This window comes from Oreochromis aureus, linkage group 18 (assembly GCF_013358895.1).
Source record: "Oreochromis aureus strain Israel breed Guangdong linkage group 18, ZZ_aureus, whole genome shotgun sequence".
Lineage (NCBI taxonomy): Eukaryota > Metazoa > Chordata > Actinopteri > Cichliformes > Cichlidae > Oreochromis > Oreochromis aureus.
In genome coordinates, this window is record NC_052959.1 from 27,775,390 (window position 1) to 27,800,799 (window position 25,410).

Below are 25,410 nucleotides of genomic sequence, written 5' to 3' on the forward strand. Positions count from 1 at the left end.
TGAATCTTTTTATATACAAGAAGTTATACCTGACTCAGCCACAGCATCCACAGTTACACCCTGTTTCTCTGCCATGAATCCCAGTACAGAGAAGACAACAAACCCAGCAACAAAACTGGTTCCACTGTTCAGCAGACACAGCCAAAAGCAGTCTCTGGGGGACAAAGTAAAGCAATCATAAAGTCTGTATTTTTTTCATATAATTGGATATATAATAGTTAAATCTATTTTTAAATCCAATACAGGTGAAAATTAATGTGATTTGCACCTACTTATAACAGTTATTGTTGTAATCATTGCCCAGAACGTTCAGAGTCCCCATTGTCAGGCTGTAGGAGTAGAATACTTGAGATCCTGCCTCAGTCCAGATCTGTAACATCAGGGAAATTGGTGTGCTTCTTAAAATGTGTTTTTCTATGAAGGGTATTAATGTGGTCATAAATATTTTGTACTTGTAAATCGGTTTTGTACTTGTAAAAAAGATTTGTATGTGTAAAAGAAATTTGTGTGTGCGTAAAAAGATTTGTATGTAAAAAAGATTTGTGTGTGCGTAAAAAGATTTGTATCTGTAAAAAGATTTGTGTGTGCGTAAAAAGATTTGTATGTGTAAAAGAAATTTGTGTGTGCGTAAAAAGATTTGTATGTGTAAAAAAGATTTGTGTGTGCGTAAAAAGATTTGTATCTGTAAAAAGATTTGTGCGTGTGTAAAACAGATTTGTGCGTGTGTAAAAAAAGATTTGTGTGTGGACTTAGCCAAAAAAAACCCTGCAAGTTACAAGTACGAATTTTGACCCTATTTTTCTTCCTTTAAGCTGATTGGTCAATGTCATGTCAATCACAAATTAAACAATCCAATCAGAGAACAGATGGGCTTGGCTGTCGGGGATGCTTTACGGACCTTCAGGTCCTGGAAGGGTAACACAGTTTGAAGATGGAGGACAGCGGTGGCGCTTCTGCAGCGCAGGTAAGCTTTAATTTATGGTTTACTGGAACAAGCTAATTGTCCAGACATATATTTTGAATATCATGTTCGGTTACTACACTGTAATTTTCACGGTGCCAAAAGCTAGCTTAAAAAGGGCTCTCAACATTAGCCCTAGTGTTGCATGTGTTCAAATAGTCTCCTGTGTGGCACGGTCTGTCTGCTTAAACATCAGCATCGTGGAGAATTATGTGTTTGGATTTAAGTTTAATCCCGATGAGATGTCGTTTTGGTAATATTTGGAACTGAAATGCTCTGACTTGACCTTAGCACTGGTCTAACCAGTATTACTGGTTAGAGTAATACTACAGTAATTACAGTATACAACAACTTTCAACAGCTACTGGAAGTTAGGGCACCTAGCTTCACTTTCAGTAGCTGCTAACGCGTTAACGAGCAAACCGTGCTAACGTGTTACGCTGCACTAACTTGCTAACGTAAAATCGGTTAACGTCATTTTAAGGAGATTACCGCTGACAGCACAAATATATGTGCGTGTATAAAGTATTTGATTTCAATTTTCTTCTACTACTGTAACTATGGCTTAACAAGCTTCCTTAGTGTTCTTTTAAACTCTCACTCATGACTATTAGTTATACTGTTAACTATTTTAATATCAGGTTAATAAGGAAATAGGGAATAGGGATATATCGGGAAACCATATGGTATTGTTTAAATGAAGATGCAGATGTTCAATAACATATAAATATATTTTCAACAGGAGCCAAAGACTGCAATAGAGAAGGCTATACTGAATCTTGTGGGAATTCTGTCAACTTCCCAGTCTGATATTAGGAGTGGAACTGCAACCACATCTGTTACAGCGACAGTGCCTCAGCAAACCCCAAGAGTGAGCACCCAAATAGAAATGCAAAGGTAAAAGAAAAAGAAATTTGCCAGTAATGCTACTCCATTCATTGGGGGAGTGTTATGGAACAATAATCTAAGATATTCAGTAAAGTAGAAGCCCAGATAATTAGGTTTGTATTTCAGTTGTTCATATTTTTAATATTCTTTTCCCTGTATTCTGGAGAAGACACAACATTTGTACTGACAAGGATATAATGAATACTGGATTCAAGCAACCCTTTGGTTTTGAGTTACTCTTTGGTTTTTGTTTAAAAATATAATTCATAGGCTTTAACCTGGCATGCACAAAAGTAAAATGCTGCATCCATGATTTGTCTCTATTGTGTGTTCAGCTTTTACTCTTACTCTCTTTTTATGTAAGTCATCTTTTTATTTAAACAACCTGTTCTGCAAATTACCTATGCACTTGGATCCTCCTTAAACATCATTATGACATTTCACCTTAACAGTAATGCAGTACTTTTCCAATCAGATGAGTAGTCTTGCTTTAATTTGGAAGAAATTGGCAAAGTGTTTAATGCCTCAAATGTATAATCTTATTTACAGGTCATTTCCAGCAATGTTTCAAAGAAGGCAATCCAAAGGAAAGAGGCCTTTCCCAGCTCCTAGTAATGTCATACATGCAGTTCGCAACATTCAGTTGCAATTCTGTCTTTGCCTGATTCCACGACAAAAACCCCAAAGAATGAAATACGGCTTCTTCAAGCTGGACTTGAAGGCGAACTCTCAGCATAGCTGACAATGCTGATCATGAAGAAGTACTTTTCTCAATTTTAGATGCCTTTATCTTGTCAAAAAAAATCTAAATTTAAACTTCAAAATTAAAATTGAAAAATGTTACAATTTGACTTGACAAACTAATCATGAGGAAATGTTTGATTTCTTTTAACCCTAATTTAGATTACTGTAGCTCTGCATGAAGAGTATCCAAGATGAAGGCCCTAACTGGTGGATGGCTCTTGTATAAAGCAGGAGGTAAGTCATTTTAACTCCCGACTTTGTATCTGAGTTAATAGAAGACATTTACTTAGAGCCAAAAGCATCCGGATAAGTTTTAGAAGAAGCTTTTCTGTCTAATTAAAACATTGCTAACACTTCTTCCGAGAATAACTTATGGAACACTGATATGGCTTTTATTATTTAGTTTTCAGATTTGTTGGCATGGTCTTGTTTTTTTAGATTAACTCACTTTTTTTGGCGCATTGTGATTGAAAAGCAATAAAGGCATAAGATGCACAGGGTTCGTACGGGTGCTTGAAATCCTTGAAAATGCTTGAATTTTAATGTTGTCTTTTCAAGGTTGGGAAAGTGCTTGGATTTCAGATGTGGTGCTTGAAAGTGCTTGAAAATGTAACTGTATTTCATTCACCACAAATAACTATCTGATTAAATAGTTTTCTTATCAGATAGAGAAATAAAAATGAGTCGCAAAATGTAAAAGCAAAATTTCCCTGCCTGGGCTTCCTTGCGTCTGTTTCAACGTGTGTCCCCGCCCCTCCCTCGGCCAGTCGAGGATGAGTGCGCTAACATACCTGTAGGTTGCTGTTTAATGAGTGTATGATGGAAAACGACAGTGGCGGAGTTTGCGCTCTCCAGTCGCATGATAGGTGAGTGCTAGTAAATAATTTTCCAGTACGTGTACATTACGCATGCAATTTTTTTAAATTATGATTATTATTTTGCAAGCTATCAAACTCGCTGGAGAAATGATTGAAATGCACTGAATGTGATGCAGTATGGCAGCGCTATTATGGAATATGCTGTGAACTTAGCTAACATTACTTAGCAGTGATATGAGTTAATTTACTCAAGTGAAAGCTTTAAACATTAGCCCGATACATAACTAGCCAACTTAAGGCTTTCTGATTAACCCTCTGGGGTTAGACCCAGAGTCTCCATTTAAACTTGGGTCAAACGTGCGGACTTCAAGCTATATACCAGTGTTTAAACTGTGTTGATAGGCCACGTAAAACCGGTGTTTTTGTTTTAATAAAACAGTGGCGTTTACTCCGGGAAGAAACGCGAAAACGGCGTTTTCTATGGAGAGCGCTAGCAAAGACGCTTTGCTTGTGAGTGAAAAAAAAAAAAAACACTCCTTTCCTATTGGTGGAAAAATGTACCATGTCGACCAATCAAAAATGATATGGCAACATGTGCAATTTGGTCGTTTGGGAAGAGGGGAAGTTTTAGGAGTGACCGGCGAAAGAGAGAGAGAGCGAGTGAGCGAAAAGACAGAGAGAGAGTTTTGATACGTGAGAGATTTGTGACGTTTGCCGTGTTTGGAGTCTCAAGTTAGTGTGTTGTCTTGTGTAGTTAGTGTGTAGTTTTTGTTTTGTGTGTCAGTTCTACTAGTGAATGTCACAGTTGCTGCAAAAAAGCCACCAAAGGCAGATTGCAGTGTAAACGCTGAGTGACACACCTGCCGTCAAACCTGCAGGTTTATCCCTGTGCTGTTCTCATCTGTGTTATAGTGGACACAAACTATTTTTGGAGTTGCATAAATAATTTGTGTGCCTTCTTATTTGACGAGAGCACCTGATTGTTCTGTAAATAGTTTTAAATGGTTATATAAAAAACGTCTGAGCCTTGGCTGCATTTTTTTTAGGTAAATAGTACCATGCAACTTTGTTGTTTGCAAAACTTGTGCATATTTTTTAAAAAAATGTACAATTTGCATTTCAAGTTATGAAAATGATTCCTTAAACATGCTTGTGGTTTTACAGTCAAAATATCACTTTTTACTCAGTATTTTAAATTATGTCTGAATTTAGATAAATTGTGCTGAAATAAAGGTGAAAGGTAAAGGTAAAGGTGAAATATAGAGGCCAAATCAAAAGTAGTCAAAAACGACCAATTATACCCTGGACACCAGAGGGTTAAAGGCTAAAAGCAAAGTTGTCACCAAGTACTGTTTATATTTGTGTGTATTGCTGCAGCTTTTTAAGTATTAACTTGGTGCCTTTGGGTGAAACAATGGTAATATGAGGGACCAATCCATATGGTCACAAAGAATAGCCACTTGTTTCTGTGCTACCCAAGTTCCCGGCTTTCATTCAAAATGTGTTTATCGTCAGCACCACCACATTAAACTCCTTAAACATTATAAATGTCTTCAAGTTCACACTGAGGCCTGTGGGACACTATCAGCCACTCAGACAGTACACACATTTATGTGTATTTGTATATGAATATTTCATACTTTAAGGCTGCCTGTTTATTTAAGGGAGATGAACAAAATACATTGGAATTGTACATAATAATATCACGGATGATAAATTAGATTTTAAGTAGATGCTTGTGCATTCTTAAAGTCTTATATGTTGAATTGAACTATGTGATCTGTTCAAAGCCTCTCAGTCAGTGCTGTTCTCCATTGTCTGTCTGACATGATGTTATTAGCACAAACACTTTAAAGGTGATCATTTAGGACTTCAGCAATAATACAGACAGCAATGTAGTTAGCAATAAAACAGTTTTATTGGGAATTAACTTAAAAAACAAACAAACAAACAAACATCTATTTTTTGTCACACAGGAAAGAAGCATCAATATCTGATGAGAAGACTTATTTCTGTTTTGTTTTTTTGTTGTTGTTTTTTTCAACAGGAGAAAAATATCTAACAAGTTGATTTGTTCACATTTTCACATCTTAATTTTTAAGTGAAATGTGCATTTTGAGTTTATACACTATGTATATAAAGCGTGCGTTTCCTTTTGCAGTATTTTTATGTGGGGTATTTTTCTATGTCTTAACAAAAGGGGAGCAAAGGTGTCTTTTCACATGGTCTTACTGAGGTGATGCGAATTGAAACATGCATTCTTTTTTCTTTCTTTCTTTTTTTTTTTTTGGCGGGCGGGGGGGGGGGGTGTGCTGGAAAAGCTTGAATTTGACCCTGAAAAAGGCGTACGAACCCTGGATGCACATCAATACACTTCCATTGTTTACAGGTATAACATCAACAGTACAGCACCACTTAATAAAAAACTTGAATATTCTGAATATAGTTATGAATGAAATATTGTTTTAGTCTAGTGATTCATTTAACATTTTAAGCATTGTTTAAAAATGAAAAGTATAGGTTGATACAAGGTAGTTTTTAAAGACATTGCTATACAACAGTAGTGTTCCATAATGTTATGGATTTATTTGTACTTTATGATCTCAACTTTTAGAACATTGCTGTATTATGAATGCATTTTACTTGGTTTTTGTTCCATATTCTAGGTGGTAGCGGACAGAGAAATCTCTCTCTAGTATCTCAGGGAACACAAGGCTACACAGCCAAGACGCTCAAGATGGCCACCAACAATGGAAAAAATACACTTTATATTGTCCCTCTCCAAGAAAAAATTGATACTACACCTCTTCCACATGATGCTGCAGAATTCAGCAAAATGCAAGTCTCAGTGCAAGACCTGTGGTGTGACTATGCCTCTTCAGCTACTTGTTTGTCACGTGAAAACTGTGTACAAGTAAGCCAAATTCAACAGTAAAACAAACATTGCTACCACCTTTGCTAAAAACTAAAACTTTTTAAGTTGTATTCCTTTTTACTACTTTCAAAATGGAAGGACAGAATATTATGCTTTACCCAAGACTACTTTGGGTGAATTTCCAGAGTCAATGTATGTGCTGAAATCAGTCGTAAGTTTTGCTCTAAATGTCTGTGAAGTTTCTCAGTCATCCCAGTCATTGTAGTCTAAAGAGTTTGGAAAGAAAACATCTGGACTTCTATAAGTTTCCTTGAAGATGTGCCACCTCTCATCTGAGAAGCTTCTTCGTTTCTTTAGAGCAATTGATGGAGAGTCCAAAACTTTATGCCCTATTGAGTGTCCCCATGAGGGCGTTGATCCCCTAGTTTGCTCTAAATGACAAATCGTGAGCAGCATGTACCTACCATAAATGTGTAATGTAACATTATATTCCTTTACCAGGAAGCTGCGTGTGAAAGCATGACTGACCAGGCACATCAGAATGAAGTCCAATTGGAGGTGAGTTCCCAGATATATTTAACATTGTAGTATGGACAATACAAAATTCCAAGCAGATCTTTGTTCAACTATTTCATTATTTGCTAATTACCTGTGGCATTCTGTGCTAGATTTGGACTGTTCATCTTTATGAGGACTAAAATAAATACACTTTTTAATTGCAATATCCTCTTCAGCCTTCTTGTCCTGTTTGTGGAAATCGTTATCCTCCAGATGACTTGGTCTTGCATTCCAGTACATGTGGTGATCGGTAAGTTCATTTTAGTTGGACAACACTAAACAAATGCTATGTGTAGCACATTTATAGTTGCTCTTGCTTCTGCCTTTGCATCATGTCATAGCAGGGGCTCATCCTTACCTAACCTGTTCATCTTCTATGATCATGTTGACCACATGGATGAGCTTTTATCAGTGTTCATCCTGGCATTTTGACAATATACTTTTGCTTCTTTAGAGTGCATTGTTTAGGTCACCTTGTCTTTTATTGACAGTATTCCTGCATCTATCTATCTAGATAGATAGATAGATAGATAGATAGATGGATCAGTGTATATATGTTTAAACACTGATCTTTTTTTTTCTTTTGCACCACTTTGGGTAAAGTGAAGTGGATGACCTGCATCACACAGCACATGAATTCAGAGACACACTTCTCAATTTTGCTGCTGAGATGAACACTGACATCCCAGCCAACAATAAGGAAGGTACTTTTCATACCAAATGTCAGAGTATATTTAAAATTCCAAATTGACGTGCTTACCAGAAAGTGTGCTGGGCCTTAATTTTTCGACTTACTGGGTTTACAGTACAAAATGTTATTTTTGCATACAATGTACTTTATCTTTTAGTAGAACAGTGGAAAAAGGCCAGTGATCCCCAAGATGCTGCAGTTTTGTTTAAGAGGCATCTCTTAAAGGAAAAGGAGGAGAACCCCACAATCACAGCTATCATTGACATTCGACAAGATCAAACATCCCAGAGCCGAGAGATCATTGCTTTCTACAAAAGACCACAGATTGATTGGGCAGGACCTTTTCGTTGTTCTTTACAAGGTAATGCTTATGGTGAAGCATACATTCAGTTAGTTTCTTTAAAGGCTGTTTAACATTCCAACTTGGTAAATGAGGATTTTCCATTAAAGGGTGCTGTAAAGCAGTTTGTAACTTTACTTGTGTTGTTGTTGTTTTTTTCTTTTTCCCAATTTTAAAATAGGTGACACAGCTGTTGGCACTGGGGTCCAGAGACATTTTTCAGCATGGCAATGCTAAAGTTGCAACATGGCTTTAACATCCATAGCGGTATGTTTCTATATCCTTTTCTTAATTAATGTGAGATGAGTTTTAAAATAATCCATCGAAAATTTTACTCCAAAATTAAAAAAAAAAAAAAAAAAGATACCATTGAAGTATTTGCATCATCTGAGAAGCTTCTTCGTTTCTTTAGAGCAATTGATGGAGAGTCCAAAACTTTATGCCCTATTGGAGTGTCCCCATGATAATCTTCGCCCTATATCAAATCTCCCCTTCATTTCAAAGATCCTTGAGAAAGTTGTCGCCGCCCAGCTTCATTCACATCTCAATGACCATAATCTCTATGAGCAATTTCAATCTGGTTTCCGCCCCAATCATAGCACAGAAACTGCTCTGTTAAAATTACCAATGACCTTCTGATGGCAGCTGATTCTGGTCTCCTATCCATTCTCATCCTTCTTGATCTTAGTGCGGCGTTTGATACCATTTCTCACAATATTCTCCTGAACCGGTTAGCTTCCATTGGTATTAGTCACACCCCCTTGCCTGGTTTACCTCCTATCTCTCAGACCGCACTCAGTTTATCCAATTTAAATCCCATTCTTCTACTCTCTTTCCTGTTTCTGCTGGTGTGCCCCAGGGTTCAGTATTAGGGCCTCTTCTATTCATTATCTATATGCTCCCTCTTGGTTATATATTCCGAAAATATAATATAAATTTTCACTGTTATGCTGATGACACCCAGCTCTACCTTTCTTCTAAACCCAATTCATCCCTCCCACCTACCTCCCTTTCAGACTGTCTTATTGAGATTAGATCCTGGTTCTCCTCCAATTTCCTCAAACTTAACAGTAATAAAACTGAAGTTTTACTTGTTGGTACACCATCTATCTTAACCAAATCCCACAGTTTCTCCATTAACATTGAAAACTCTCCCACCCTTCCCTCCCTCAGGTTAAGAGTCTGGGTGTCATACTTGATAATACTCTTTCATTCCAGTCTCACATTAATTACATAACCCGGTCTGCTTACTTCCATTTACGTAATATTAACCGACTCCGTCCCTTCCTTACCCCCATGCTGCTGCCATCCTTGTCCATAGTCTTATTACATCCCGTATTGATTACTGTAATTCCCTCCTATTTGGTCTCCCTAAACGGTCCCTCCATAAACTCCAACTTCTTCAAAATTCTGCAGCTCGGGTCATAACCCGTACTCCGTTAAGTGCTCATATTACCCCAGTTCTTCAGCAGCTTCACTGGTTGCCCATAGAAGCCAGGATAAATTTTAAAATCTTACTTCTTACATACAAGTGTATCCATAAATCTGCTCCTTCATATTTGTGTGACCTGCTCCATATCACCACTGTTTCCCGCTCTCTCAGATCATCATCTGCTATTCAACTTACTGTTCCGTCCTCACACCTTATTACTATGGGGAACAGAGCTTTCAGTCGCTCTGCTCCCCGGCTCTGGAACTCTCTTCCTCCTGCACTAAGAAATATTGACTCCTCTCCGTATTTAAGTCACAGCTCAAAACACATCTGTTTAAACTGGCTTATTCACTTTAATGCTGATTTTATCTGTTGTCACGCTGTTTTGTCATTTTAACTTATTTTATGTATTTTATGACTACTGTTCCATTTATTAATTGTATTTTTGTAAGGTGACCTTGGGTTTCTGAAAGGCGCCCTCAAATAAAATGTATTATTATTATTATTATTATTATGTTTGACAACTTCATTAATCAAGTACTTACGTCAATAGATAAAGCTATAGCTTTTTTATTTTGCTTGTACTGTTCTTCTCCAGGTGCAGCCAACATGACCCTTCTCTTTGAGGGACAAGAGAACCATCTAGTGCCTTCTACTTCTCAGATTTTGGCAGACAGTGACTTATTTGTGGTAGCAGGCAGAATGATTGGGCATTCATTTTTGAGCGATGGGCCACGATTGCATGGCCTCAGCAAGGCTATTATTCACATGTTGGTCCATGCTGATAGAGACACTGTCACTGTCCAGCTCGATGATGTGCCAGATCTAGATATTCGTTCTACAATTTGCATGGTGAATACTAATTTACTTCAAGCCTTAGTGAAATCATAATTTAAATTAACTCATTTTTATATAACTGTAAATACCCCCCTCAAGAAAATGCAGATTTTTAGGCAATATATTTGTAACATACTAAAATGGAATTTTTCTCCTCTATAAGCTTGATGGTAATAAACACCTCACTGAGCAGCAGAAGGATGACATTAACAATTTGGCCATTTCCTGGGACTTGCCACCCGTCAGTGCAGAAAACCGCAGATGGCTGTTCCAACAGCTTCTCCATCATGCAGTAAGATTGCCCTTTAAAATTGTTTTAGATTGTCGTCACCTAAGCAAATATCATGTGGTTATTTTTAATTATTGTTTTAGGTGATAGGCCGAACTAAAAGGCAGACAAAACACATCAGAAAAGGTCTGAAGGACACTGGATTGTTGACTATGCTTCAACAAAGACCTGACACAGCCTCAGTGGTCTTTCCCCAGCATGAAGACAGCATTCTTACTGCACAGGTATTTCAATGCATTTCTAAGATGCCAACTACAGTGACAAGGCTAGTTGGCATGACAGTTAATGCTGCTTTTAGGGGAGGCTGTAGCTCAGGAGGTAGAGCAGGTCATCTACTGATCAGCAGTTTGTTAAGATCCCTGGCTCCCTGCTCTGTATGAATTTTTGGTAGGAAGTACTGAAAATAAGAATGTGATTGTGAGAATGATAATTGTTGTAGAAAAAACTTTGAAGGGTCTGGGAGAGTAGAAAAGTAAGAATCAGTCCTTCTACCATTATACTTTAAGTGAGACAAAATGATTGATTGATAATACTTTATTCATCCTGAGGGAAATTCTTTTTAAAGGCTGCCAGATAATCCAGTGCCATCATGAGCACCCATAGAATACACCATATATAAATGCCAAGTGTCGGAAAAAAGTCCCTTCACAAATGTAACATGTAAAAAAACTGTTTTGTAAGGCAGTTGCATTCCTAAGTGTGTCTCTGAAATCTCGTTTTAGGCTGTTCTTAGCCACATTGTTTGGCCAGGAGATGAGGGCGATGATGAAGACGATGATGATCCACCTTACCCACTAAGCATCCAAATGCAAACAGTGGGATTTCTGAAGACCTACATTGAAACAGGCAAGTGTAATTGCATTGTGATTCAAAATTTGAATCTAATTTGATTTCTAATGCATTGATTATCTTTACAGCCACTCCATTCCAGCTCAGCCAGCTGATGAGGTTTTGGGTCGGATGGGAAATTCCGACTGGTACCATGAAGGTTGAAGTGGTCAAAGCAGACTACCTCATATCCTCTACATGTTTTGGAACGTTGCATGTGCCTGGGCACTTCCACGAGTACAATGTCTTTTCCAAACATGTTGATGATTGCATTGCAACTTGTGCCACAGGTTTCGGCCTTATTTAAAAGCAATTTGTAGACACTGGATGTCGAATAAACTTTACCATGCTTGAAAAATGTTTTACATAGCCAAAAGTTTCACTGTTACCTAGGCTTATTGATTTTGGGGGAATATTGTCATGCGAGTTTAAATATAAAAATTAAAGTTACAGTTCCCACCATTAATATTTATATTTGAAGTTAAGGAATTAATGACTGTGTTATTTAGGGTTGTTTTGTTAACTTAAAGTCATTGTCATGCATCCGATTCACATCATCTCTTTGTTTGAAGCAGTTTCATGGATTACAAGAAGTGAAAAAAAGTAGATTAATACTAAAGCTGTATTAAATGTTACACACAGTCCAATGCTGTTGAATATAATGTTAATAAAAATCTGCCACACTGTCAGCTGTGGTCAAGCTATTTAATTACCACATGCAGGACAGCTAACACACATCAAAACATTACAGTTCTACAGTCATGAGAGTTTTTGTCACTTTCAAGGTGTTATCAATAAAGTCAAGTTTTGAGCTATGAAAATTGGATGATAATTTTCCGGATTATTTTTGAGGTTCTTTGAAATCATTTTGTAAATCAAAGGAAATGTGCTTGAACACCCCAAATTAAAATCTAGAAGTTGTCAAGGACATGGATTTGGAGCAGCAGTTATTGGACTTAAATACAAGTTACATTCTAGAATGGTTGCCACTCCATCAAAGTTAAGAAAAGAATTCTTGTCAGACTGTAAATAAAGTAGATTAATTGAATATTGCCTTTACAATTAAATAAAAATAGAAATCAGCAAGAATAGGCATGATGGCACCTAAACAAAATTTTATTGAAGCTATTATTAAACAAAGGACTTACATGAGAACAGAAAGCATTTATCATGTTACCTTTGCATTAACTGACAGATTATCAGGAAAATATAACTGTAAACTCATCAAACACAAAATGCATTAAGATTAAAAACTGAAAATAAATATTGATGCAGACTTTTAGTAACTGTCCTTGGATACAAAACTGATAATTCAACATAATGTAAACATCTGTTAGGGCATCTTATTTTCAACCATCACTCTAGATAAAGCTATAAATCCTGCCTGTTCTCAAGAATGCCTTCCACATACTGGACAAGGGAACTGTAAATGTCAGCCCCATAGGACATCGAGGGTTCCATGGGATTGAAAAGGTGTCTCACTCTTTCCAAATCCTCACTGTCAAGTGGAGACACAAGTTCTGGAAGGTGAATACCAGTTTGGTCCAAGTCTGCAATGTCCACATCTGGATACTCTGCCTGAAATTAGACACCATCAATTCAGGAAGTCTTTAAAATACATGCTTTATTAATTTTGTCAATGATATACATATATATTTTTTTTTCAAAAAAGCGATTTGAAGAATTTAGAGATGTGTAATCATACCACAATACTTTCAGGAGGATTGACTGGATTCTGAGTCTTTGTAATCTCACATAGTTGGTTTGGGGTGTAGTTCCGCTCTGTCCTAAGAGAGTGATTGTTCCAGCCTTCAATAAACGTCTCCAAATCTGCTTGGATTCGTGGCAAAAACACATACTGTGCACAAAAAGGTCAGTACAGTTTGTTGGATCCAAGAGTCTGTCTTCCTCAAGTCCGTGAAGAAGATCGTAGTAGATGTTGGTGACAACATTCCAAACATCAGCCACAGGCGTTCTATCCTTTAAAACAAAACAAAAAAACGTTTAAAAAAAAAAAAATCACTATACAGTGACATTCATCCTCATAAAATGAAATAATTTCCAAGCATTCTGTGCAAACAAAATGTTATGGGAATACTACACCTGGCAATCAAAAATATGTTTTTGTTGTAAATTAGAATACCTTTGGTTATGCACGCTTTTGCCAGACATAAAGCTTCCTCTACCACAGCCCCGAACTTCAAACATGTATCGAGCAATGTCAACATTCTCAACTCCTTGGTCTCCCTCACTCTAGAAATATGAAAAACAAAGGGCATAGAAATGACAGAGTATCACATTTTAGCAATATTTTAAAGTTAAACATTTAAAGAAAAATGTGAATGTTTTACATTCAACTGTATAATATTTTAGGTCTCTTTGAGCTCTTATGCAGAGCTATATTTGTAAATATTTTCCCCAAAAGTACAATGCACAACTAGCAATGTTAACTTGCAAAGTCAGTGAAATGGTTGTTCTGTCACAGTCTGGCGGAGCAGCTGACTGTGTGAAGTATGAATAGTGGACCCAAGTGCAGACAAAAAATGGAATGTGGAACAAAACTTGAATGTTAACAGAAAGCAAGCCGTTTCTTAAGCCTGGTAAAAACTATACAAAACAAAAGGCAGAGATGAAGCTAAACTGGGCAGACTAAAGATAAACATAAAAACCAAAACATGAAACTCGCCGTGGATACAAAGATACCTGAAACATGGAGCGTAGAAGCAGAGACGCATGGAAACATGGCACAAACGACAACAGACAACATGACAAAGAATGAACAGAAACACACAGACTACATACACACAAGTGTGATTAGAGAAAATGAAAACACATGGGAAACAGCTGACACTGATTTGACATATTTGTCCATATTTATCTGATCTTCTACATTTGTACTACATTTGTACTCGCCCCCTCATACACTTCGCTCTTCTTCAGTTTCCCTTCTGTCTGTTCCACATGCTCGCCTAACTACAATGGGACTCAGAGCCTTTAGTTGTTCTGCCCCAAGACTTTGGATGTACCTCCACCAGATCTCCGGACCATAAACTCTTTCACCACTTTTAAGTCACGTCTCAAAACCCATCTATTCAGAATTGCATACACCTGATTCTGTATTAGTCCATTTTAACTTGCTCAGCTTTTATACTGTCATGCTTGCTTTTTTCTTCTTTAACTTATGTCTAAATTTTATTTGCAATGTTTCAATATATTGTATTGTTGCTATTGTAAGGTAAACTTAAGGTGTTATAAAACGTATTATTATTATTGTAGTATTTCTCTGCAAATAGAATACAAATGATAGGAAAATTCAATCATTTCCAGACAGTAAGCATGTGTGTCAGGCACGAACGTGTATTCAAAATTGAAGTGAGACTGATTTAAGCCTCTATGCTCTAATGTGAACAGCAAGTTTTTGCATTATACCTCGATGGAAATCCATGCTTCTGTACAGCCTCAAGGAAGAACGTCAGTGCTGTAGAAGCCTTGTTGTTGTTAGCTGCTTTCAAGTACAAGATCTGAAAATAAAGAGACATTATGGAAGTACTAGTACTAGCATCACATTTTCTGCTATTTTAGTGAAGAATGCAAACCTTCCTTGAGAAGCCATCAACACCACCAAACATCACAAGTCCATATCTGTAAAGAGACAAAGACACAGCCCCTAAGACTTCAGACACTGAGTATAATTAATTAATTGCATTTTCACCAATAATCAAATATGAAACATTACAAGTTAGGACTTGTCAAATTTGAAAGTGGATCACACATTTCTAAAAGCATGCAAAGGCTGGTGAACTTCTCTTAATCTGTTAGAATTTAGAGAATAAATATATATATATATTTATTTATTTATAACTGCTAACTTGGCGGTAAAGTAATGGCGTAATGTAAAATACAGTGTTTGCATATGCATGAATGAGTTAAATAGTAATGTGCCCAAATGTGCCCTATGACTATTGAGTTATGTTAAACTTACCTAATTAACTTATGGTTGGTGTCAATGTGGAGCAGTGACAGAGGACCAGGAACACTGTATGTCCTTCTAACAACACATCCAAGATTTGCCATCCTTTCAAGGATTCCAGCACTGTCAACACGACGCATGGAATCCCATACTCTGTTCCACTGCACCCTGTGGCCCAGTGCCCTGAGGCGTCCTTTAACCATTCTGTAGCCTAAAACGACATTCCATAGTGAAAGAATTACAACAGCACATTGGAAGGCACTTATAGTACAGTAAATCAAACTACTAACTAATCATGACATTCAGCTAGTGTTATTCATGTAAATATGAAATGTTGCTAACAAGAAAAATAAAATAGAATCTTATTACAAGCATTATTTTCACATGAATAACTAACCCAGATTTTTCGATTCCTGTTTTATGGCTGCAATTAAGTTGTCAAGTTCATCATCTGATAGTGAGCTGTAGGTTGCCGTTATTGAGAGGCCCCACTCTTCCATTCTTCGTCGGACTGTTTTCTGCGATATGCCCAAAAGCTTGGAGATACAAGGAACGGAGAGGTCCATCTTTATTAGATCTTTGAGGTGGTCTTTGGAAACATAGAGCTTTGCCCTCCCCCGTTCACCAGCTGAGCTGTCAACAACAATGGCAGACCTTCTTGTATCCATATCGGAATGGATGAGGCAGATGAGGTGGTGAAGAGCTTCAACTACCTAAAAGATGGTTGCATTAAAATATTTAGTTGGATGAAGTCCTAGAATTCAGTTTTACCATCTTAGTAACATTATTCTTATCCCCAATCTTTATATTGAAACACAGAACAAAATTTCATCTTGGATTTAACAAAGCAATGGATGACAGGTGTATTTGTATAGCATAATTACTACACTTTAAAATTAACATTATAAGATACATAAGAATGGCATATATTGAAACGATTTTTAAAGGTAACCAAAACTAAATCAAATAAACCTACCAGTGATGGAACATTAATATGAGCAGAAAGAGAACAGACTAGAGTTGATGCGTTCACGCAGAGGAACTCAATATGATCAAGGTCCAAGGGCTGCTGTTGGTAGGACTGCACCAGCCTATTTTGAAGGTTTTGGAAAACATGTCTTCCTAAAGCCACCTGAAAGAAGAAAAAATTTATGGAATTACTGATATCATATGAAGTGCATTGAAGGAACAATGAAATGTTTTATTATGTAAAACTCAATAAAACAAAATAATATTCTCATGAAAATCTTTTATTTTTATTAACTTTGTAATACAGTAAAGAAACTGAATTGCATTAAAATTATTTTTAAATATGTTCTATCCTGTGCCACCTTGCTGTATTCAAAAAATTCAAACAACATTACTTTAATAATGAAAAAAAAATGAACCCACCAAAGAGTCACAGGGACATCCCAGGTTCTCTGTTCTGGAGGGAGATAGACCAAGGTCCACTTGATTTACAGTCACCTGTTAAGTAAAACAATCAGACAATTTTCAAAGATGTACACGTTTCTCTATGGATGTATCATACACTCTCCTATTTAAGAAGGGTTCTCTCTGAAGTACCCCGTGGACGTTCCCATGATGACACAGATGACCCACAAATTTAGTATAGCACACTTCAAAACACAACCCGATGCAGAAAGACTTTAAAAGTCCCTAAACACATTTGACATCTGTTAGGGTTGAAAATTTATTTACGAGTTTACAAAATTATTAAGTAAGGCTGTTTCATTATTTTTTTAAGATTTACACAATGCAAATGTGCTCATAAGCATGTTGGCACTCCATGTTCGAAGGTTGAGAGCGTCATTCAGCGCTGTATTTGAAATGTTGCAGGTACACATAGAGTGCAGAGGGGGTTTTTGCAGCATGCTTACAAACACACGATAATGGTTAGATTAGTCTCTGGGTTATGGAGTCTGAACAAGATTCCGTGAACTGGGCCTTAGAATCAGCATCTGTTTTTATTGTCACAGTATATAAGCTGTAAAGCCCGTTTCAGCATTATCCTTTTGGGAAGCTGGTTCACACAAAAGGCTGGCACTATAAACTTGTAATTTCAACTGCTGAAGCAAATTCAATCTTTTAAATCTTTTCTCCTGAATTCCTTCTTAAATTTTTGAACACGACACATTCAGCAAAGCAAATATCAATAGACATAGCTTACTGACACCAGACAGACACTGCACTACAGTTACTACAGAAGCATTCTTGGTCAATCTGGTACTGTATGACAGAGTACTTCTTAATGTCGCTGCCTATAAGCTGTCATAAATCCCAAAACGCTCACTGAAGCTAGGTGCCCTAACTTCCAGTAGCTGTTGAAAGTTGTTGTATACTGTAATTACTGTAGTATTACTCTAACACAAACTCGGGGGTGACCTGGGACCAGTGCTAAGGTCAAGTCAGAGCATTTCAGTTCCAAATATTACCAAAACGACATCTCATCGGGATTAAACTTAAATCCAAACACATAATTCTCCACGATGCTGATGTTTAAGCAGACAGACCGTGCCACACAGGAGACTATTTGAACACATGCAACACTAGGGCTAATGTTGAGAGCCCTTTTTAAGCTAGCTTTTGGCACCGTGAAAAATTACAGTGTAGTAACCGAACATGATATTCAAAAATATATGTCTGGACAATTAGCTTGTTCCAGTAAACCATAAATTAAAGCTTACCTGCGCTGCAGAAGCACCACCGCTGTCCTCCATCTTCAAACTGTGTTACCCTTCCAGGACCTGAAGGTCCGTAAAGCATCCCCCGACAGCCAAGCCCATCTGTTCTCTGATTGGATTGTTTAATTTGTGATTGACATGACATTGACCAATCAGCTTAAAGGAAGAAAAATAGGGTCAAAATTCGTACTTGTAACTTGCAGGGGTTTTTTGGCTAAGTCCACACACAAATCTTTTTTACACACGCACAAATCTGTTTTACACACGCACAAATCTTTTTTACAGATACAAATCTTTTTTACAGATACAAATCTTTTTTACGCACACACAAATCTTTTTTACAGATACAAATCTTTTTTACGCACACACAAATCTTTTTTACACATACAAATCTTTTTTACGCACACACAAATTTTTTTTACACATACAAATCTTTTTTACAAGTACAAAACCGATTTACAAGTACAAAATATTTATGACCACATTTTATAATTATTGGCATGATTTCAGTCCACTAGCTAGTTTTTTTTCTAGAATGAAATATTTTTGCAGAAATACAGATTTTCTCAGCAATGATTTCTGTAAAGGGGACCAAGTATGCCTATCCTAATTTTTTGTCATTTAACTACTATTTTAGTGCAGGATGCTTCATATTAAACATGGCCTTAGTTTCAAATAATTAGTTCAGTATATGTGCAAGTAGTCTTTGGCATCCAAAAGCTCAGGTTTCAGACAGTTCTGAATAGTTAGTTTCAGATTTATTCATTCATTACTGTAGGCTGTATGATGTCATTAAGATATCACTAATATGGTCATCACAAGGTGTCTCATAGTGTCTCAAAGTGAAAAGGGACTGTTTCAGATAAAGGGTGAATTGGATGACTGCACTAGGATCCAGAATCATTTAAGAAAGGATTATTTTTAACACTGAATCATGCAAAACTGCTTTAGTATATCTTAGTATTGTCAATGAAAACAGAAATGCTTAACAGCTTGTTTCAGACATTGGATTATTTTGAGGGGTGAATCATACAAAGGGCTGAGAAATAAAATGTTAACTTAACAAGTCTCCTTTTAACTAAAACTATCAAACAGTAAATCCATTCTTTCTTTCTTTTTCCGCTTACCCGGGGCTGTGTCACAGGGGCAGCAGCCTAAGCAAGGAAGCCTAGACCTCCCTCTCCCCGGCCACCTCCTTCAGTCGTTCTGTGGGAACACCAAGATGTTCCCAGGCCAGCCAAGTGATATAATCTCTCCAGCATGTCCTGGTTCTGCCCCGGGGCCTCCTCTCAGTGGGACATGCCCAGAATACCTCACCCAGGAAGCACCCAGGAGGCATCCTTGTCAGATGCCCGAACCAGCTCAACTGTCTCCTTTCGATGTGGAGGAGCAGTTGCTCTACCCTGAGCCCCTCCCGGATGGCTGAACTCCTCACCCTATCACTAAGGGAGAGGCCAGTCATTGCTCATTTCTGCCGTCTCATTCTTTCGGTCACTACCCAAAGCTCATGACCATAGGTGAGGGTAGAGACATAGACCCTACCCACATTTACTGGTCTAGGTGACATGATGGTGGTGAGTTGTTCACAATCAAACAGTGGACAGTGTTTAAAGAATGGATAAAATGAGGTGAACCAATGCCCAGTATAACAATGTCCTCACTTCTTTTTCCTCTTCCTTTGTTCATTTCAAGATGAAGAGCTTCGTCTGTTGATACTGTGCAGTAGAGAGCTTTAAGTGTTTTGACTTTATCTTTTTACATTATCAACAATGTAAATTCATGGGGGATTTTTGTCTTTCAGACATTTTGGAAATGAGGGAGAAGAGTCAAATTGACAGGTAAACAGGTAACAGTCCGCATAGGATCCACACGTCTGTTACATCTTGCAGAACAGCAAGATGTAAAAGCTTTGCTCCAGCAGCCATCACTCAGATGAAAAAGAGTATAGTTTTTGTTATCCTGCATGACGCTGTGTGAATTCTACTCTCTGCTAATATTTATGTGTTTATTTCTTCATGATGTTTTATTCGTGCTTATCTGCTGATTGTTGTTTGTGGTTGTTTTGGAAATGTACACATGAGAACGAATGACTCATCTACTGCAGATCAAATCTACTTATGCGTAAAAACAAGCTAACCTGAACTGGTGTTTGTCTCTGCTGATCATTGGCCCTTGGTTATACTTTAATTGAAAACAATTTATCTCTTATTGCTGATCTTCCAGTGTTAATGTATTTATACAAGATGACAGTGGTAGATAAATAGCCACAAGGTAGTAGATTATTATATGGCAAGAATCCCATTGTTGGTACTTACTTTTCTTTCTTTCTTTGCATCCCAAATATTTTATATTATCTTTAGAGATCAACTATCGAGCTGACTCATGGTATAAAGATTGTGTAATCCAAAAAATAATAAAAAATGAAATCTTATGCCATTCACTGCTGACTTGGATTACTTTAAAAAAAAAAAAAAAACATTTGTCCAGGCTACTATAAACCAGAGTTTTGCTAATTTTTGGTCTAGTTTTTCTTGATTGTAGCTATAAACATTCAGTAATGCTTGCTCTGGCTTATTGTAATGACTGTCTTGATCAAACATACTGGGACTATAAAAAGGACTAAGCACTAAAAATGTTTTCCATGGTTGTATTTATCAATTTTCTAAAAACCAAACTGAATTTGCAAGTCTATTGATTCCAGCTAACTAAAATGTTTAACATCTAGCTTTAGTTTAGTCTTAAACAGGTTCAGCATGTCCTCCTGCAGTCATAGCAAAACTGCTTATCAGGAGGTGGGACCCACTTTTACCTCATTCACTGCAAGAACAACCTTGAAGTAGCTGAGTGCACACACAAGTGAACACACTCAGGCACACTGAGCACATTTAATATTTTTTTTCCTTAGACTCATTATACATTATTGTTGGGGGAAATTTGTTACCCTTAGATGTTACAGATCAACAGAAATATTTTTACATTGGACAAAAACAATCTGAGTAAATACAAAATGCATTTTTTAAATGATTATATTTATTAAAGAGAAAAACAGCTATTCAAACCTACCTGATCCTATGTAAAAAAAGTAACTGCTTAATAATTGTTAAAGTAACTGTGATAGTATAAGGACAGAAAGTGTTTAGTCAGCAGGTCAGCTTGACTGTGTACATGACCTCATGTACACAGTCAAAATATGCAGCACGCTGTACCAGTTACGGCTGTTGTGAGTGTCACACGCCCCCTAACTTGATTTGATTGGTAAATGAATAATGAGCTTGGGTAGCCGGTCCCTTTTTGCACAGCAGCAACGGGTGAAGTCTTTGATCTTGAGAGGAACAGAGGAAGAAAAACAGGTAGTCAACAATTATTGAGGATGGAGGACGGTGGGCCAACAAAACAGAATATATTCTGGTGGGTCTGGGCCACATGAAATAACCTTACTTAGTCAAACCTTACCTTACACAAGTAAGGTTCGACTATGGGGTTTTCTTAAAATTAAAGGCCTGAAAGTATTACACCATGAAGAAGGCAGTAAACATCACACTGTGTTGAAATGAACCACAAATACCTTCCAGTGCATTTTAATATTGTTATCATTTGAAGCACTACCACTAGTGCTGCTTCAAGCTGTGTGGAGGGTCAGAGATCAGCTATCATGTAGAGAAAGTAGAACCAAATCAGAGATAGTTATTTCTTTTTTCTAAATGGCACATTGCAGTTATTTTGCAGTGAAGAAGTGAAGCCCACAAAGAATAAAAAAAATAACGCATAGCCAAAATAAAGTAAAGGAAGTATTGCACTAAGGGCACACATTTTTGGATCTGGCTACAGTTGCCAGTAATGAACAGCTGCACAAAGCAGGAAGTTGTCATGCTTTATCCATTACCAGCAGTCTAATGAAACTCCGTGGTAGGGCAAGCTATAATTTCTGGGACACTGTGGAGCTAACAACTTTCCCTTATTGTCTAAAATTTTAATTCCTCAAGTGTATAGTTTTATCAGTCTTTCTCAAATCTATTTAAATTCTTCTCTAAATTGGCCAGCTGTACAGCTCGTCTGATTTCTGTCAAACCACCATCACCAACACCACCTTTACTGAGTTCTGGGAGTACTTCCACATGTATTTTAACATTAATCAATAAACATGAAGTTTAATTAAAACAACAATAATAAATTAGCTTTATAGTAAAATCTAAAAAATAGTTTAATTCATTGCATTTACATTATAATGCCACATCTCTTTCAATTTTTACATAAAATTAATTACAAATTTCTCCTGAGAAAACCTGTACTGGCCATGTCTGCATTGAGGAGCTGTGAGGTGTCTTTTGGTATGCTAAGTCCTCTGTTGTTTCAGTTTAGGAAAAGGCATCAGGTTCTCTGGAAAGGTTCCAGATCCATAAAAAATACCTTTGTGGTACAGTGATTAGACTAATGAACATGAAACTAAAATATTGTCTGAATGTTTTCCTTTGAAAGTTGCATATTTCACAGCCACCTTTCCCTACATGATGCTGCCCACTAGGTGCTTAACTCTAGCTTGGGAAGGGATTTCCTTCAACTTGTAACCTAGATTTGAATTGCCTGACAACTGTGGCAAAAGCTTTTGTCTCCCTCCTCTGGCAGTGCCAGTATTTACATGAACACCGTTGACCTGTTTTTGAAAAGATAAAATAATATAAATGAGAATATGTGTTTCTAATTGTTATTGTTTCCTTTTTTGGACCAGAAGCCTTTGTCCAGGTGCTGCTTCTTTTTTAACTTAAAGTTATTAAGGTTTCTCTGGTAACTCCTAGTTGCTGAACACAGAAAACAGTACAATGTACTGTATAAATGACAAGGAACTTACCGTATAAGTTAGCTACAGGTGATTCTCCTGTATGTCTTATCTACTGCAATGCATTGTGGGATCAAGAACCCCAAAAGGAGGGGAAAAATAAGAGGGAGGCCATCCCTATGGCATGTATGATATGTGTGGCAGTATGATATGAGCACAGTGCTGGTGTGTAGGGGTGTTATATGCCTTATGGGGATGCTGCTGACATATTAGAAATTGTTATGTCTGTGAAGCTTCTCAGTCATACAGGTCGAAGTAATCTAAGGAGCTTGGAACGAAAAGCTTCTGAACTTCTTTAAGTTTCTTGAAGACATTTCGGGTGGGCCCAACACTCTAAAGGAAAAGAAAGACAACTCTGAAAATTCCATACTTTGTACAGCAGATGTACACCCGTTTTCACACCTTGGCTCGTGTGATTAGGCAAAGGACCAATAGGGTGTCCACGACCCTCTTAGGGACACTCCCAACAGGGCTTAGAAATCTGGGACTCTCTTAGAACTGAAGAATCTTCTCAAATGACAGAAACTTCAAGATGTCCACAGGCTTTTCTTTCCAAGCTCCTTAGACTAGAAATTGTTATGTCTGTATGAAGCTTTTTAGCCTAACAGTAAACAGAAATAATCTTCCTTCAACATTTATATCCTTAGAGATTATTTTGAAATGTTGCTCAACAGGTATCACCAAATGAAGCACTCTAAACCCTGCAATGGAAAAATATCCTTCACTTCACCTGTGATCACACACTTTGCAAAGGAAGCTGGCAGAGGAATGCCCAAGAAAAGAAGAAACTTTACCGAGTGGATTTGTGGCAAGCAAAGTTAGCGTTCATATTTTATCACATTTGAATAATATTTATCTTTATAGATTTGTATGCCTGGATTTAACCTAAATTCTAAACCTCCAATCGGTGCTGACCATCATTTAGTAACATTACTGAATCTATTACTGGGTAGAAACCATCAGCTTCAAGCTGGCTGTGCTGTCACTAGTAAGTTTGTTGTCTGCTTTGCAGGTACAAAATGTATAGTTTACTTAAGCTTACCATTATTTTTAAAGTGCTAGTTCACAGCAACAGTTGTCTCAAAAGTCTTTGTATTGTAATCCTAGTTTATGGTCACAGTGGTAGGACAGTGTTTCTAGCCTCTTTGGGGCTAAATGCAGTAACAGAAAGTTACAGATCATTCAGATCATTGTTCATTTAAGACTTGCCTGTAGTTTACCTGATGTGTGTCATCTGGCTTTATAGATCAGTATAACCAGGTATAGACTGCATAGTATTGGAAATGTGTCCAGTGTTTGCATGAGGGAACCAGTTAAAGTATGAAAAATATTTATTGTACAAAATAATTAAATTTTTACAAGTTAAGATGTCACACATTCAAAGAAACCTTTAATGTTCTGCCCTCTCAACCTATTTAATCAGTTCATTTTCATATAATTGCTATGAACTGTTTTAATTCGTTAGTTTTGGTGTATTTTCTCAAGTTTTGCAAACTTTCAAAGATTTCCTTCATCCTGTCAATTACCAACACCTCTAGATAAATGACTGGTACATTTATCAACATGAGTACACCCCATGATGGATTATGAACCTCTGCTGGCAGCTGGTCAGATGTGTTTTACAGCTGGTATTTTAAGACAGGTTGGGCTCACAAAATGTTATTTACTCAGAAAACCTGTGTTCTTCTTGTGTGGTGCAGATCTTTTGATGTGTTTAGACAATCTTAGTTAAGTTTGACCTTTTCTCATTTGTCTGTCCTTTGTCATTCTGCTGAGCTGGGAAGAGCAGTAAAGCTGTGGGAGGGTGTAACAAGTCTTAACACAGCAGAAAATTCATGACTTTATGATTTTTATGGTAACAGCTACTGGAAGACGGTCAGATTAGATAAGAATGACTTCTTCAGTCTGGTGAAGTCACTTGGATGAGTGATGAAACGTTTCTCCCACTAAAAACGTTATGTCCAAATGAAAAGAACCAACTTTTTGGGATTTGCACTTTATACTTTGTACTTCATGATTACTGACTAACCAAAATTAGACTCAGATGCCACGTTAACTGATGAAATAGTACCTATTATTTTGAAATTTGACATTGTGTATAATGAGTATTTTTGCTTCTCTTGATATATTTTGATGCTAATTATTATATATTTAAGTAAAATGTTTAATGTGTTTAGATGTAAAAGTATCTCTACAGTGCAATATGTCATTTTAAAGATCTGAAAAACACTGTTGCTCTAGTTTCCAGTTTCACCACATGATGATGAGGCAGGTGTATGACAGACTTTATATCACCCATTTTGAATTTATGTCTTTCCCATAAAATGAGTGGATGTAACTAAATGAATGACAGTGTTGTTGTTTTCTCCTTTGTAAACACTCATAAACACATTTATGCCTAAAGCCTAAAGCATTTACAGTGAAACTAAACCTACACACTACATGACTGCAATAAATAAGACACAGCTGTCAACTAATAGGCTTAGCTGGATGGTGAGCTCTTCAGTACACATGTGATTTGAGAGGCAGGGGGGTCAAATAAATGTGTATTACAGTGCCACCCAGCAAAATCTCTGAAAAACATTTGGTGGATCAGTGCTGCCTCACAGCAGGAGCTTGAGTTCAAACCCAGGCAGGACCGTTCTGTGTGGAGTGTCCATG

The 25,410-nt window shown here is 37.1% G+C and overlaps 3 protein-coding genes across 3 annotated transcripts in view; 1 reads left to right on the plus strand and 2 right to left on the minus strand.

Moving 5' to 3' along the window:
• LOC116328111 (sodium- and chloride-dependent taurine transporter-like) overlaps nucleotides 1-19,144 on the minus strand; it is a 31,027-nt gene extending 11,883 nt beyond the window's left edge. The window contains exons 1-3 of the mRNA XM_039601702.1: nucleotides 19,043-19,144; nucleotides 273-370; nucleotides 30-154 (exon numbers count right to left, since the gene is read on the minus strand). Of these exons, the coding sequence (XP_039457636.1) occupies nucleotides 30-154; nucleotides 273-322 (175 nt within the window). The 5' untranslated portion in view covers nucleotides 323-370; nucleotides 19,043-19,144. The remainder of the gene's footprint in view (nucleotides 1-29; nucleotides 155-272; nucleotides 371-19,042) is intronic.
• Nucleotides 8,095-11,950, plus strand: LOC120434126. Its single transcript, XM_039601657.1, has 6 exons — nucleotides 8,095-8,142; nucleotides 9,906-10,159; nucleotides 10,308-10,436; nucleotides 10,517-10,657; nucleotides 11,156-11,279; nucleotides 11,351-11,950. Exons 1-6 carry the CDS (start codon nucleotides 8,100-8,102, stop codon nucleotides 11,566-11,568), a joined length of 909 nt encoding a protein of 302 aa, XP_039457591.1. The 5' UTR covers nucleotides 8,095-8,099; the 3' UTR covers nucleotides 11,569-11,950.
• On the minus strand, nucleotides 14,645-18,000 carry LOC120434125. Its single transcript, XM_039601656.1, has 7 exons — nucleotides 17,919-18,000; nucleotides 16,624-16,698; nucleotides 16,208-16,363; nucleotides 15,629-15,944; nucleotides 15,244-15,442; nucleotides 14,858-14,903; nucleotides 14,645-14,782 (listed from the first exon to the last, which is right to left on the minus strand). The coding sequence occupies exons 1-7, from the start codon at nucleotides 17,949-17,951 to the stop codon at nucleotides 14,660-14,662; spliced, it is 948 nt and encodes a 315-aa protein (XP_039457590.1). The 5' UTR covers nucleotides 17,952-18,000; the 3' UTR covers nucleotides 14,645-14,659.
• Nucleotides 19,145-25,410: the final 6,266 nt, after the last annotated feature.